The 13,692-nt window shown below is 35.5% G+C and overlaps 2 protein-coding genes across 2 annotated transcripts in view; both read right to left on the bottom strand.

Annotated features, from left to right (window-relative positions):
* Positions 1–780: 780 nt before the first annotated feature.
* Positions 781–13,692, bottom strand: part of LOC124309652 (sodium-dependent transporter bedraggled) — a 40,660-nt gene continuing 27,748 nt past the window's right edge. Inside the window, exons 4-14 of the mRNA XM_046773498.1 lie at positions 9,288–9,466; positions 8,785–9,001; positions 8,429–8,679; positions 8,117–8,340; positions 7,741–7,897; positions 7,232–7,512; positions 6,847–6,978; positions 3,678–3,905; positions 2,924–3,133; positions 2,677–2,724; positions 781–2,561 (exon numbers count right to left, since the gene is read on the bottom strand). Coding sequence (XP_046629454.1) covers positions 1,749–2,561; positions 2,677–2,724; positions 2,924–3,133; positions 3,678–3,905; positions 6,847–6,978; positions 7,232–7,512; positions 7,741–7,897; positions 8,117–8,340; positions 8,429–8,679; positions 8,785–9,001; positions 9,288–9,466 — 2,740 coding nt within the window. The 3' untranslated portion in view covers positions 781–1,748. The remainder of the gene's footprint in view (positions 2,562–2,676; positions 2,725–2,923; positions 3,134–3,677; positions 3,906–6,846; positions 6,979–7,231; positions 7,513–7,740; positions 7,898–8,116; positions 8,341–8,428; positions 8,680–8,784; positions 9,002–9,287; positions 9,467–13,692) is intronic.
* On the bottom strand, positions 4,717–6,835 carry LOC124309654 (TNF receptor-associated factor 5). Its single transcript, XM_046773501.1, has one exon. The coding sequence runs from the start codon at positions 6,362–6,364 to the stop codon at positions 4,922–4,924; it is 1,443 nt and encodes a 480-aa protein (XP_046629457.1). The 5' UTR covers positions 6,365–6,835; the 3' UTR covers positions 4,717–4,921.

The raw sequence follows: 13,692 nt of genomic DNA, 5'->3' as shown, positions 1-13,692 counted from the left end.
TGAGGCTGTTATAACAGAATATAATTATTTATAAATTCACCAGATAGCGTAAATAAATACATAAACGAAACTTAAAGTATTGTGTTACACGATATTCTTCATACTTACTAAAACTGATACGTGTGTAATAAACCAATTAGTTCTTAAAATTTGAATGCTTACTTTCCGAAATTTGATGGCCTTCCCAATAATTTCAACTGATTTCATGGCATTGAAACTCAGAGGACATGCAGCGATCACAGTGAGAAATTGCTGTTCGACTCACACCACAATATCCGTTATCAAAATTCACCTAAGAATTGTTAGCAATTATTCTACAGCTGTCATTAAATATGATAATATTGTTTCTAATTTTCATACTGGATTTGACAATTTTTACTTCTTTTTCATACTCATCTATGAATAGAAATTGTAGTAAAAGAAACAACGCGTTTTTTCTCTGCTTCTATGTCACAGAAATTATGATACATTATCGTAATATATTATTATAATTTTGTCACGTTTGCTCGATAAATTGGGCTAGTTAAAAGTACTCGAAAAGTATTAGTATTTGTACGAATTATCATACTTGTCACTATATAAAGGTATAATTCAATTATAGCGACGTGGTTTGATTAGGTACAAAAAAAACATACATTTTTTTTATTATGGTCCATAATATCAGGTATAGCAGTTACACTTATCGTAGGAAACGATTTTTAATATTAAATTAGGGATTATAAAGTTTTACGATATAAAAAAGGTCGTCAACTTTTAAGAAGAAGTAATAGTGATGCATTGTTCGTATTTTATATTTATTTTTATTATTTTTGTTTTCTCCTCGCAAATTCCGGCCATGCAAATCATGAGGGGAAAAACCATTACATGGTACGAAGAAATGTAACGACAACATGACACGAACGCGAAATTTTTTTGGACTGTACTACTAATTCTTTGCACGATTTATGTAGCACATGCCGCTGAAACTAACATTGACACACTGGACGGACTAAGCACTCGTAGAATCGAATAGTTACCTAAAGTAACCATGAATCACTTACGACGGTAAATATTAATAATAGTAATAATACGTAGACTAAACTATAAGGATTATTAATTAAATCGTAAAAATAATAAATTTATGTACATAACAGGTCTTCAGTAATAGAAGAAGCGTTTAGGATATATAATATACATATTGCAATAAAGCATAGCTCGCTTAATCTCATTTTTAAAAATGTTATATTGGAAACGTTGCAAAAACACGCGACATTGTAGTAGTCGAAATACAAAACTAAATGCCTTTGAACACACGAAAATCGATAAATATATACTCGCAAAGTGAATAATTTCGAGTAAACAAGGACGTTCAGATATATACTGCTTTATATCTGAAAGTGTTGTTCACAGGTGATTTATTATCACTGCTGTGACCTCGCGGAATCATTTGGACTCTCAATCATAATCGTATATATATAATATTCACATAATTATAATATAAGTACAAGTCTGAATACAGTGGGAAATTGATTTATAATTATAGATGTTGAAATTGCTGCTGAAGATTGTCTTCATAGAGTACATGAAGAATGTAAGTCGCGAAAAATTATGATTGAGGCCTTGTCGATATGCAGTTGGGGATTAATTTACAATATGCCGATTTTCACTCGTGTCGAACATGAAGAAAAAAAAACAAAAAGAAAGAAGAAACGTAATCGCTAATTGTATTGCATATATTTAAGGGAAAAAAAAAAAAAAAAACGGCCAGTCTATATCACAGTAGCGGTATTTTCCGTTTCATTGACAGTCTTTTTATCGTCATTTCCATCTCGATCGAGGACTAGAGACTCATCTTTAGGAAGAACCAACGAATCTTGACCAATCGGTGCTGCTGCTTCGACTAAATTTTCAATCGATACTGCGGCCGTTGGTGCATTGTTAGCAAAACTTCTGTGCAAAGATTGATTATTTCTAGAAGCACCCCTCCTGATACTGCTGCGCAACAAATTGGCGACGTCAGCAGCCGTTAAATTAGAACTACCATTGCTCGACTGCACCCTCCGACTTCTGTCCATCGTCGAATGATTACGTTCGCTAGCCGTTCTGTCTATCGTGCTTATCCTCATCGTTCTGTCTATCGTGTTCGGCCTGTGCCTCTCCAAAGTGTTGGGCCGCCCACTTCCTGTATCCGTCACAACGGGTTCAACCTCTGTAACTATTATCGATATGTCCCGTGACGGTATTCCTTGGTTCATTTCAACCAAGACAGTTGCGTAGTCTGGTGGTGGAGGCTGCAGCGCCGGTCTCGACCTCGGAGTGCTGCTTTCCCCCAAGACGTTTGCTATTCTTCTGACGCTTCGTCTGAAACTTTGACGTAACATTTTTGCTATTCTGGCTCCAGTGGCAGTCGTGTAACTTGGAGGAGGCGTGTACTTGGGAGGAGGATCTTCAAAAGGCACATCTGTCGTTGACGGTAAGACTCCATTACCGTGAAGACTTGTAGTCGTTTCATTCCCCACTTGTGTTTGGGCATCGGCAGCATCTTCTGGTTCTAGGGAGGGCCTGTACAGTAGTTGAATTCTCTGGAATAATCGATCAATGTTCGTCAAATAGTTCTTAAGTGAGTGAATTCAACATGTGATATATTAAAACGGATACACTAACGCATGCACTATGTACGCAATAACTTACACTTACTCCGTTGCATTGAGCGCAGTGACTTACATTAACTTCCACTTGTTCGCTCTATCGTTTGCATAAGAAAGAAAAATCGTCTCTTTAAGTACTGCTTGAAATGGAACTGATTTGAAATTTATAAGGTTTGCCAGATAACGAATGCTAGTACTAATATAAGGTTTGGCAACCAGTCCATAGGTTTTTTTATGCAAAATATACTCAAGTCGAACCGAAAATGTTGTAACTATATTAAAACGATAAAACTCACTCGAACCCTTACATCAAATATGTCGGGAGGTCCGTTATTCAGGTATCGACATGTTTGGATAATAGCAACGATCGGTATCATCAATATTGGTATAAGCTGAATGGCTGCGCCAAGTTGTCTTGTCCAGACAGCCCAGTAGTCTTTGCTGGTTCTACGATAAGTGTACAAGTCTCGGAAACCGCTACTCTTGAATATCATGATACTCAGAACCTGAAAAAATTTTACTTCATCATTTTTAAAACATTTCCTGTTGAAGTTTAAATTTCAAATGAAATAAATTAAGCATATTTAAGATGGTGAATTTTGAGAATCTACATCTCGAAAACCAAATATTCAATTCCACTGGTGTTAATTTTGTTTGAAAATATGTAGATCGAGCTTCGTTAATGTATTTTTTTATTAGAATCAATTGATGCGAATCAATTGGTACGAAGGATTGCTATATACTGACTCTGTGATATGTGTTGCGGTACCCATAATATTTCAAAAACAGCTTAACCGATTTACTTCGAATTTGGAGTCAGTATACTATGATAGTTTATCTTTTGTATATATTTTTATATATTTATGAGCAATCAAAACGGTTCTCAAGGTTTCTACAATTCTTCCTACTAATTGACTGTGGCAAACAAAATATGTGAATAAAGCTCGATCTACGCACCTTTGAGTAAAACAAAGCTCAACTGAATTGAATAATCAGCTGTTGAGATATTACTGCTTAAAATTCACCAAAATTAAACAGACTATTTAGTACCATGAGTGCAACAGGTAGCACAACGTTCCAAGTGAAGGACAGAAGTGGTCCGGCCCAATGTCTGAGACACCTTCCGGTTGGTGGGAACAGTTCAGCAACTACAGCTTCACCTGTGTGTGGCCGACCCCTAACTGCAAAGACTGCGCCAACCTCGACCAGATACAAAACCATTATCCACCAGGCACCACCAACCGTGTAGTCCAGATAGTAAACGACGTAGATACCGAACTGAAAGTAAATAATGGAAATCGAAATGAAAGGAAAGGAAATGATTCTAATAATCGAAATTGAAATCAGTAACGTTAACATAAGGAATTGGTTTTGAGAAGCGTTATTGCTTTGTGACTTTAGAATTACTTAGAAGGCGAGGAGTTCATAAAGTACGATTACGTTTTGCTGTATCATTATGTTACTGAATATCACTGTCATTTAGTATATTACTGAATTTTAAATAATGCTCAAATGAAAAATAAAGATTTTTCTTAAAAACGCGTATCGCTACATTTACGTAACGTATTTCAACCTCATGCCAATAATTGGTCACTACAATTCGAACATTTCGATATACAAGGATGTCTTCGTCGATTAAACTAGATTTTTCATAGAATTCGTAGTGGAAGACACTGCCTATAATTTTTCTCTTCGAATCTCGAACCCAATCATTTTATAAATGAAATTTTTTTAGAATACTCATATATCATAGAAACTAAGGGTCGCTATTGGAATAGTTGCAATTTAGCGAACAATGCAGAGAAAAATTGTTTTAAAATTCATTACTTTCTCATCGATCGCAGGAAGAAATATTTGATGAGTATTTACGTGCAGTTTTTCTATTTCGGATAGAATGATCAACAAATTACGGCAGACCAATAAGAATTTTATTGTTACTTAAATAATTTTGTATTGTTTTGTATAATCGTCACGCTTAAATAAATAGAAACACTTGAAATAAACAATTACCATGAACATGCTTGAGCGTTACTACTAAGCAGTACAGCTAACAGGAAAAAACCCATAACTAAAATGATGTTTACCTGTGCCAGTTATAATAACACTTTTGAACACATGCACTTTATTAATTAATGTTTGAAGAGAGGATTGATTGTAATTGATCTGCTGAAAAACTAATTTACTATGGTTGAAAATGGTGACTGATACTTCCTTACAGCGCCGAACTTTCGGAAAATGTTATATTGCACAGTGGATGAAAATTGGTGAACTTGAGACTTTCAATTTCAGTTGATTTACGATAGCAGAGATACCATCGAACCACCAATCTTGAAGTCCTTGACTTGAATGTCTAAGAACATAACATTGTTCTTGGTAAAGCCATCATATCTCGTTAATTTGGTGTGAGGTATGAACATGTACATTCCAGAATCCTTGTCGAGCTTGTTGGAATCATCGCCGGCATCTTTTCTTTTGACTTTCAATGTTTTTCTCACATTATTAGCCGGATTTTCTTGATCTCTTAAGACAACGGTAGCTTGAAGAATGCACGGCCAATCTAGCAAAGCGTCCCACTTTCCTTCCAAGACTCGCAGACAACCGATTATGTGTCTCTCTTTCCACTGTCCTTTTCCATTTAGAAACAATTCAACTCTCAGTGTGTATCCGTACTCCTTATTGTAAAATATTGGACTACAAAGTAGGGTGTCATTTTCTTTAGCATCCGTCATTTTTTCCTTGTACCTATCAATTCGCCACAACAGACGACCGTTGCTTGGTACCGGTTCAAAATATTCTTCTGTAACGCATCGGCACTTCATGCTTTGGGCTGAATTTTGACTCATAACTTCCTTCATCGTATCTTCGACGTAATTTATGTGTTCCTTCATCTGAAACTTCAACGCCTTTGTTTCGGCGACTTGGTTCTCAATGGCTTCAGAATGCTTCCTCATCTCGTCGACAAGAATATCCATTTTCTCTGCCAAAATATCGTGAGATTTAACCAGCCCCTTGGAAGCTTTACATCTCATTTCAAGCTCCAGTTTCAAATCGTGAATCTGTTTCAATTGCTCATGCCAAACTGCACTGATCATCACATTTTCCTCCGACAAAAAGTTTTTGAATCCTTCCAATTCTGCGTGCCATTCCTTCATTGCTGTTTTTCGTTCAATTTCACCATCAGTCAATCGGCTTTGAAGCATGTTTAACTGATCGTAGACTTGTTCAAAATTCAAACTCGTTTGTTCGTCAATGTGAGTGAAGCTTTGCTCTAGTCTACTTATACGAAAATTTATGTCTTCATTAGCCTGACGATTTTCAGAGCTTGCTTCGGATAAACGAATTCTCAACGTTTCTAAAGCTGCCTCCTTAGAACGCAGCGTTTCCAAACTCTGCGCAATCCTTGCCTCCAATTCCTTTTGCTCTTGTTTACCATCTGCAATCGTAGTTCGCATCATATTCAATATAGACATAACTCTCTCTTTCCATACCGAATCGGTTGGCGCGGGTAACTGCATTTCATCCGACTTGCTCATCTTTTTACTTTTTCTACTGCTACACTGGGCACGATGTGCCTTCGCATTACATCTCGGTATATAAACCCCACACTTGTCGGGACATTCCTCTAGTACGGCACCGCAATGTTTAACATGCTCGGATATATATCTCTCTTCGATAAATTCACTGCAGAAATAACAGGGCACACTTCGACGAGTGATGTAATTCACGTTGCTGCTCATTTTCGTTTAACGTAGTGACCAAAGCCAAATAACGAGTTTAATATCTGCCAGAACTGTGAGAGGCGACACGTCATAACGATATCGTCGTGTTATAAATGATAATGATAACACCTGATAAGACTTCCCCCAATCTTGATCAAACTTACGTGATTACGTAACTGTACGCTTAGATAAATACAGTATTTCAACCGCAAGAAACGTGTTTGGGATCGGTGACTCAATCTTTTAACTAATTCATTGATCAAATGTTAAAGTGTTACGTCATACTTTGTCAAGTATTAATATACTGATGAATTATGTACGCAGAATAGAAGAAAAAAAAGTCTTTTTATAAAAGATTCAAAGTCCTTTCAGGTAAGAATTGCGAATTGAAGTGATATAAAAAATGGATACAATAATATCGTATAGCCATAACGAGTTCGGTTTGTAGACTTAAAAGTTTCTCAACAAATCGAATTCCTGTAATAAATAAATGAACTCACCTCTGTGGCCATTGGGAGTCCTAAAATGTATCCACAAGCACAGCTGAAGAAGGTGATTGTTGTCTCCCACAATTTCATGGTCTTTGCATTGATAGCCATTATCCCAGTTATAACGCAATGCCATATAGCAAGCTGAAAGGTGAATAATACAACAGTAAGTTACCAAACACAAGTGGTTATTGCGTAACACTGTGTAACATTCTGTAATAGACAGATGTTTTCGAAGTGGGTCAAAAAACGCATAGGTTAAATACTCAGTTCATTAAAAGTTCTTATCGAGTTAGATAATTTTCAACTGTGGAGAATATTAGAACAGGATGTAGAACAGCTTAGGCTTTCATTAGAAGCTACATGATGTATTTGGTCGTTTAACGGATTTAGTCACCTGCTGCGCTATTCCGAACAGGATCAATATGAAGTAAAATAGAACGGCCCAAAATGGAGAAACTTGTTCAGATCCCAGGAGAGCCAAAGTAGCCGGTACCAATTCCGTGGCCAGTCTTAATACTTGATAACCAGATTCAGCACTTAGATTTGCTCCGTGTCTGATGACTCGTTGACCAGCGAGAAATGAGGCGTGATTCATATATCTTTCGGGGATGCTACCCTGGCCTCGATGAGCTGGTTGGTTGGCCAGATGCATAAACGTGTAACCCGATATGCTTTCTGCAATGAACCGAATCAAAATTAAGATCCAGTGTTGTACGAGATAGTAAGTATTACTATGTATATGAAAATAAGACTATTCATATACGAATTAATCTGTATTACATTAAAGATAGTTTGTCATGCGATTATCTGTATGAAAGATAAGATCATCCTTACATCCATCTAGAAAAGATCAAAAAGATTGTAAGGTCGATAGATTTTTAGATGCTCGATGTCATTACGTACCAAAAGAGCTCGTTGTATAGATGTATTTGTGATGCCTGAGGATTTGAACGCAAGTGTTTGCTAAAAAAGCCGACAGTAGAAGAACAACAAAGGTCAAAACGACCACCAGACTCGTATCTCGTTGAAGAAGATGCTTATGTTTGTTGTGAGCGGCTATCTGTAAATTTAAAAAGAAGTTCTTAATTACGTTAGATTGTCCCATTTTCGAGTATATATCAAAGCTGGGAATTCGTCTTGGGTAAAAAAGATGAGCTCATCGACAGCTGACTAATGTAAAATTTAAAATACGATTGTAGATATGTAACCAGATATTATTCGAATCAATTCGTTCCTTCGGAGCAAGGCTTGAATTATGAAAATGATGAATGTCACATACCTGCATCGCGGCGGCTCCGAATAACCCCCAAGTGAGGAAGACTTCGGTAGAAGCAGCCATCCACGATTTACCGTTGATGAAAAACTCGCTCCAATCAGTCTCTGGAAAGAGTTGATGAATCGAACCGGTAGGCGTCAGTCCCAATAGCTTGGCGCAGAGTACCAAAGTGCCAAATACCGGTACTAAGGTAAAAACGTAGACAACTTTGCCGTAGGATCTTAAACCTTAAACATAATCAATGAGAATTATCATCCTTCGCAGATCTTCAACCATTAAGAACGATGATTATTACTCGGGTCATTTTTTACCCACCTTTACTAAGCGAGACGAACACTATCATCCATACTACAGCCAGGTTAAACGCGACCTGGAACTTTAGCGTCACAACTCCGTTATCAGGCACGTTCAAGTGATGCCTTTGAAGTACTGCGCCACTGAAGTAGTCGGGAACCGTTTCGTGTAGCTTGTAAGGAGTTGTATTATGCGTTGGTTTTGTGTCATCTCGATACGACGAAAACGGCTCAGCCCATCGATACCTGTCTTGCTTCGTGATGAATGAATCCCTGCGAATAAAGATAAGGAAATAATTCGTTCGTCTCAGATAAATAAGTCGGTTCTTAATATCCTGATGAAACAACATTCTTCTGTACGATTTCTGGGCTTTTTACCTGAAGTAAACAAACATCCATGAGACACCAACAATGCTGTATATACCGATGAAAGCCTGAGCAGTTAGCAGCGCTATTCCGACGCCCTGAAACAGTGGCGAGATCTTCCACATATCTACGGCTCCCGCAGCTAATCTCTGACCCAAACATACTTGGAGCGTGAATAATGGGATTCCAAGCACGAGGGATAGGACCAAAAACTGGACGATGAAGTTGGCTGCGAACAGACAAAGCGATAACAACGTTGAATGAGTTATAATCTGTCGTTGTGAAATGAACTCACAAATACAATAACAAAGTCTAGACTCGAGATGTTTTATCCGCACCTTTCTGTTAACAATTTCTGAATAACATGCAAATAAGGATGCACAGAATCGTGCCGTATAATAAGAGAAAATGGTCTACTCGTCGAGGTATAAATTTTCAAAATTGACCAACTTTTTCAGCACGCTACTCGTAAGTGCATCTTCGATTCGAGTCTCAACTTTTAATTCAAATCGTACCTCCAAACTGTATGCTGAGTATGGCGAACCGACTGATGTTGAAGAGACCAAGAGTGCATCCCAAACAGGCCAGAGCTGGGCTCAGCGCATGTGGCCACCTTCCCAGAGGATTCTCATTCTCGTCGTCGTCCTCTCCTCTCTCGTCATCTCTGTCCACTCCTCTCTGCCTTTCGCAGACTCTGATGAAACAAAAATAAAAATTCTTGTGTAATGATTTTGGCAAGCTATGTGAATTTATTGATTGCATTATTGTTTCTTTTTCCTTCGCTCATCAATGCTTTCAGATTAAATTCATACAGACATCTACACGGCGATCATTTCGTCATTTTAATTGAAATATATTGAAGAGAACCCAAAGTATGCAGACTTGTCAATTTGTCATCTTAGTAAATCAATATTGGCCATTATAAACCGAATAGAATTCACGAAATTCGAGTTTTTCATGTAATTTAATCAAATACTTCAAAGATTAATTTGTTTTGATCTATAATTTTGATAATTTGAAATTTTGAAATTTGTTCCGATTTATTGCATTTCGTATTTTTAGTTCTTACATTATTTTTTTTCTCCTATATTATGTTATGCAAAATTAATATGTGTGTATTAGTTAACAATAATTTTTCCATATTGCAGATGAAGTTATAACGTGCTGAATTTACCAAGGTATAAATTAATATGCGATAATAAAATTCTTTAAAGGTCAAGGATAATCATGATACAGAATATAATATACACTAAAATTTATGTTTCTATTTTAGAAATTTGTCCGTGGTGGAACAATGTTGGTATAAATGAAAACTATTTAAAGGAAACCACATTTAGTAATTACGTTGATAAATTATATTTGAAGATGAAGAGAAAGATATAGAGGTATACGTATTATACGTAAAAAAATGGTGTATTGTTTCAATAATGTTTGAATTCAAAGTTGCAATATTCCAAATAAACAAGTCTGTAAAAATATTTGAGAACAGAGAGAAAGAAAAGCGTTAGCCGTTTTTTGAAGCATAATAATACGTTGATCGACTTGCAATTAATAATCATGATAAAAATCTCGCTTTCTGTGAAACGAATTTTCGTTATAACAACTTCTCTTGTATAATCTCTGTCATATCGATAATTTTATATTATAGAATTAGTCGTTTGCAAAATTGAATTATGCGAAGTTTTTTTTTTCTTTATATAGAATCTTAATACACGTACAAAAGTATCAAATACTGGAATTATAAAGAAAGACTTACAATAGACGTCGATGCTTTGTTTCAAATTGCTTTGGAATAATTAAAAGTCTATTGAATAATTTGCTGGATCTCATCTGAGGAAGGCTCATTTTATTAAGAAAACTATTTTCTTGAATTTCACTGAAATACAAAGTAGGTATTTTATTTTTATCACGTTGTCATCGTTGAATATTTAATTTTACGACATTATACTGATATTCATTATTCAGTGAACAATCAATGGCATTATTGAATTACCTAATAAAAAAAAAAGAAAAACCGTTTCACTGACTTTGTAGAAAATACAGTCTTCTGAATAAAACGAGCTATTGTTATATAAAGGGCAAAATCGAAGGAATTTACCGGATTTATAACAATGAACAATAAAATATGAAAATAAGAATAACAAACACATCGATATCCAAGCAGTTATTGATAATTCTAGAATGTTTTTATATTTTGTGCATTTTAAATAAATCTTTGGCAGCTTAGGAATATAATAAATTGACAAAACGAATCAATAGTATCGATTTATAGCCAAACACCCTTCTCGAAAACGTAATTAAGAAAAGCGCGACAAGATACGATATTTTAGTATATGGGGCATTCCGCGCTAAATCGACCAGGCACTGATCCTCGTTCTCTTGGATTTGGTTCGCGATTTTTTACATTACTTTTCCAGCTCTGAAAATCACTCGGATATGTTTTAGTAAAATAATTTTACTTATGATTTATCAGAAACAACATATCTTTGGACATAATATAAAAATATGAAAAATTCTCAAAAATCTTGTGTCAGATATTATAATTTTTAAACCCATACCCAGAGTTAAGCCATCAATTGAATATTGCTTCGATATTTTTTTAAATTTTTTGCTTTAATAGCTCAAAAGAAACGGAAACAAATGCCGCTCAAAGTCTAGGGTTAAAAATGTTGATATCTGCCTCAAGATTTTTGAGTATTTTTTCAGTTCTTAAATTACGTCCAAAGACATGCTGGTATTCAAAAATGACAAGTAAAACAAATCATTCAATAAAATCAAATGAAATAAATTTGAAAGATTTTCACAGTTTGAACAATAACATAAAAGATCGTGCAGCAAATCTAAAAGGTGGAAGGTCAGAGCTTGATCGATTTGGCGTGGAATGGCCCATTATATATAACCAGGAAGTAGAATTCAGAAGGCTGAATTTGATCGAAGTGCAGATAAATTAATACAATGAGTGAACATGGCTTTTTACACGTGTCCGAAGAAATCGAGGTTTAGCTATAAACATTCACAATGATACTGCACGTACGAAAAACTAGGCCAAACGTATGTGTTCACACTTATACCGAGAGGTTCTCCTAAAAGAACCTGTTCAACAATTTAATCCAGTCAAAATAGGTCTGAATTAGAAGTATCCGAGATGTTTTTGTGTATAGGGAATTTCGACCCTCATGAATTCAAATCTGAAGTCATTTTTGAGCTGCATAGCTGGCGTTTCGAGAAAACAACCAAATTTTTTGTTGTTTTAGTGTTTTCCTCAAAAACTGCTGTTGATAGATAAAATATAACTTGACCATCGAGTTGAGCGGAAATTGTACATCGAATTAAGGCCTCATATGTAGATAACGGAGTTAGATTAAGAAATAAAGAAAAAAGAAATCCTACTTATCAATGGCATCTGGGGAATTTTGGTGAAATAATTTCATTTCTTTTGAAATTTGCTAATCCAATTCTGTTTCCGACATATGAGAACATAATTCGATGTAGAATTTTCCGTTCTAAACGATGGTCAAATCATTTTTCACCTATCGATAGCAGCTTTTTAGGAAAACGCAAAAACCGTCAAACTGTGCAGTTTTCTCGAAACGCCGGCTATGTAGCTCAAAAATGACTTGAGATTTCGAGTTCCTGAGGGTTGAAATTCCCTATTTACAATAATGCAACCGTATCCCGAACATTTTCAGTTCTGACCTATTTTGACTGGCTTAAATTGCAGGTCGTCTAGTTTATATGCGTAGCCAGCTACATAAAAATGTCACTAGCGTGATAAGAAGAGTAATCGTTGCGTAGCGGATCGCGGCGGCACCGTAACCCGGCCATTCTTAATACCCGATAGGTTATGGTTGACTGTCACTTGTCAACCAGTTGATTCTAGGGATTTTTTTTTTTTTGCCTGCGAAGGTTTGCTTCATGCTCTGAGGACGGATGTCAGCCAATCAAAGTTAAGCAAGTTGAATCGCGCATGCTACGAGTAGGTCCTTTCAAGAGAATCTCTCTGTATGAGCTATGTTTTCTACATCTACTTATACATAATGCACGACTATTTACCCTCGTATGTATGTGGCACTCTGATATTATTACCATGGCCACTACTCGAGAATTATACACTGCAGAATGTCACTTGACTTATACGTAACTTCGATAACTCGGGATGGAGGTGTATCATTATCATAAATTTGCAGTTATTGTATAATTATTCAACCGTGTGTAATAAAATTCCGTTAACGGAACAAACTGAACGAAAATATAATATTCCTTGAATCAAAATTTATCACATCCTACAAATTTTCACTATTTGTTTTCTATTTCAATGATTTTTTTTTTCCTTCAAAAGTCAATACATTGATGACTCGTATTTTTCAAAAATAATTCTCGCGTGAAATCACTTTATTCTATCAATTTTCGTTCATGGAAACTCAGCCACAGATATTTTATATTATCAATTATTTTCATTTTTTAAAATAAATATTTCCTGAAATAAGAATTTTCTTAGAATCTAACTTATTTCCTACTCTCCGAACGCAACGTTTGAATTCACACAGTTCACGTTAAAAAATTACGGTATTTTTTTGTCTTATCCTTGTTATATCTTTTTCTGTAATGTCATGTTACGAGAATTTGATGAATTTTCATGCTTGATAGATTTATCTACGTTACAAGGAAAAAAAAAAAAAAGAAAAAGAAAAAGGAAGACTCAAGACCGGATCTTGGTATCGGTCTCTTTGAATTCAGGAGGCGGCAACTACTGCTGTTCCGCTCAGATCTTTCATGTAACCTTGAAATATATTCTATATGTATACCAAAGCTAAATATACATAGAAATGTGTACGTACAATGTATATAAATAAAAGACGTATAGGAGTATTTTTTTTCCTTCTTTTTTTTGAATTCTTTATTATCCTGCTAATTTTACGT

The sequence above is a fragment of the Neodiprion virginianus genome, chromosome 7 (genome assembly GCF_021901495.1).
Source record: "Neodiprion virginianus isolate iyNeoVirg1 chromosome 7, iyNeoVirg1.1, whole genome shotgun sequence".
Classification (NCBI taxonomy): Eukaryota; Metazoa; Arthropoda; class Insecta; order Hymenoptera; family Diprionidae; genus Neodiprion; species Neodiprion virginianus.
Note: the sequence above shows the minus strand (reverse complement) of the source record. Positions and strands in the feature narration are given on the sequence as shown.

Coding starts and splice junctions, on each gene's coding strand:
- LOC124309654 (XM_046773501.1), bottom strand. CDS start 6,364: ATGAGCAGCAACGTGAATTACATCACTCGTCGAAGTGTGCCCTGTTAT.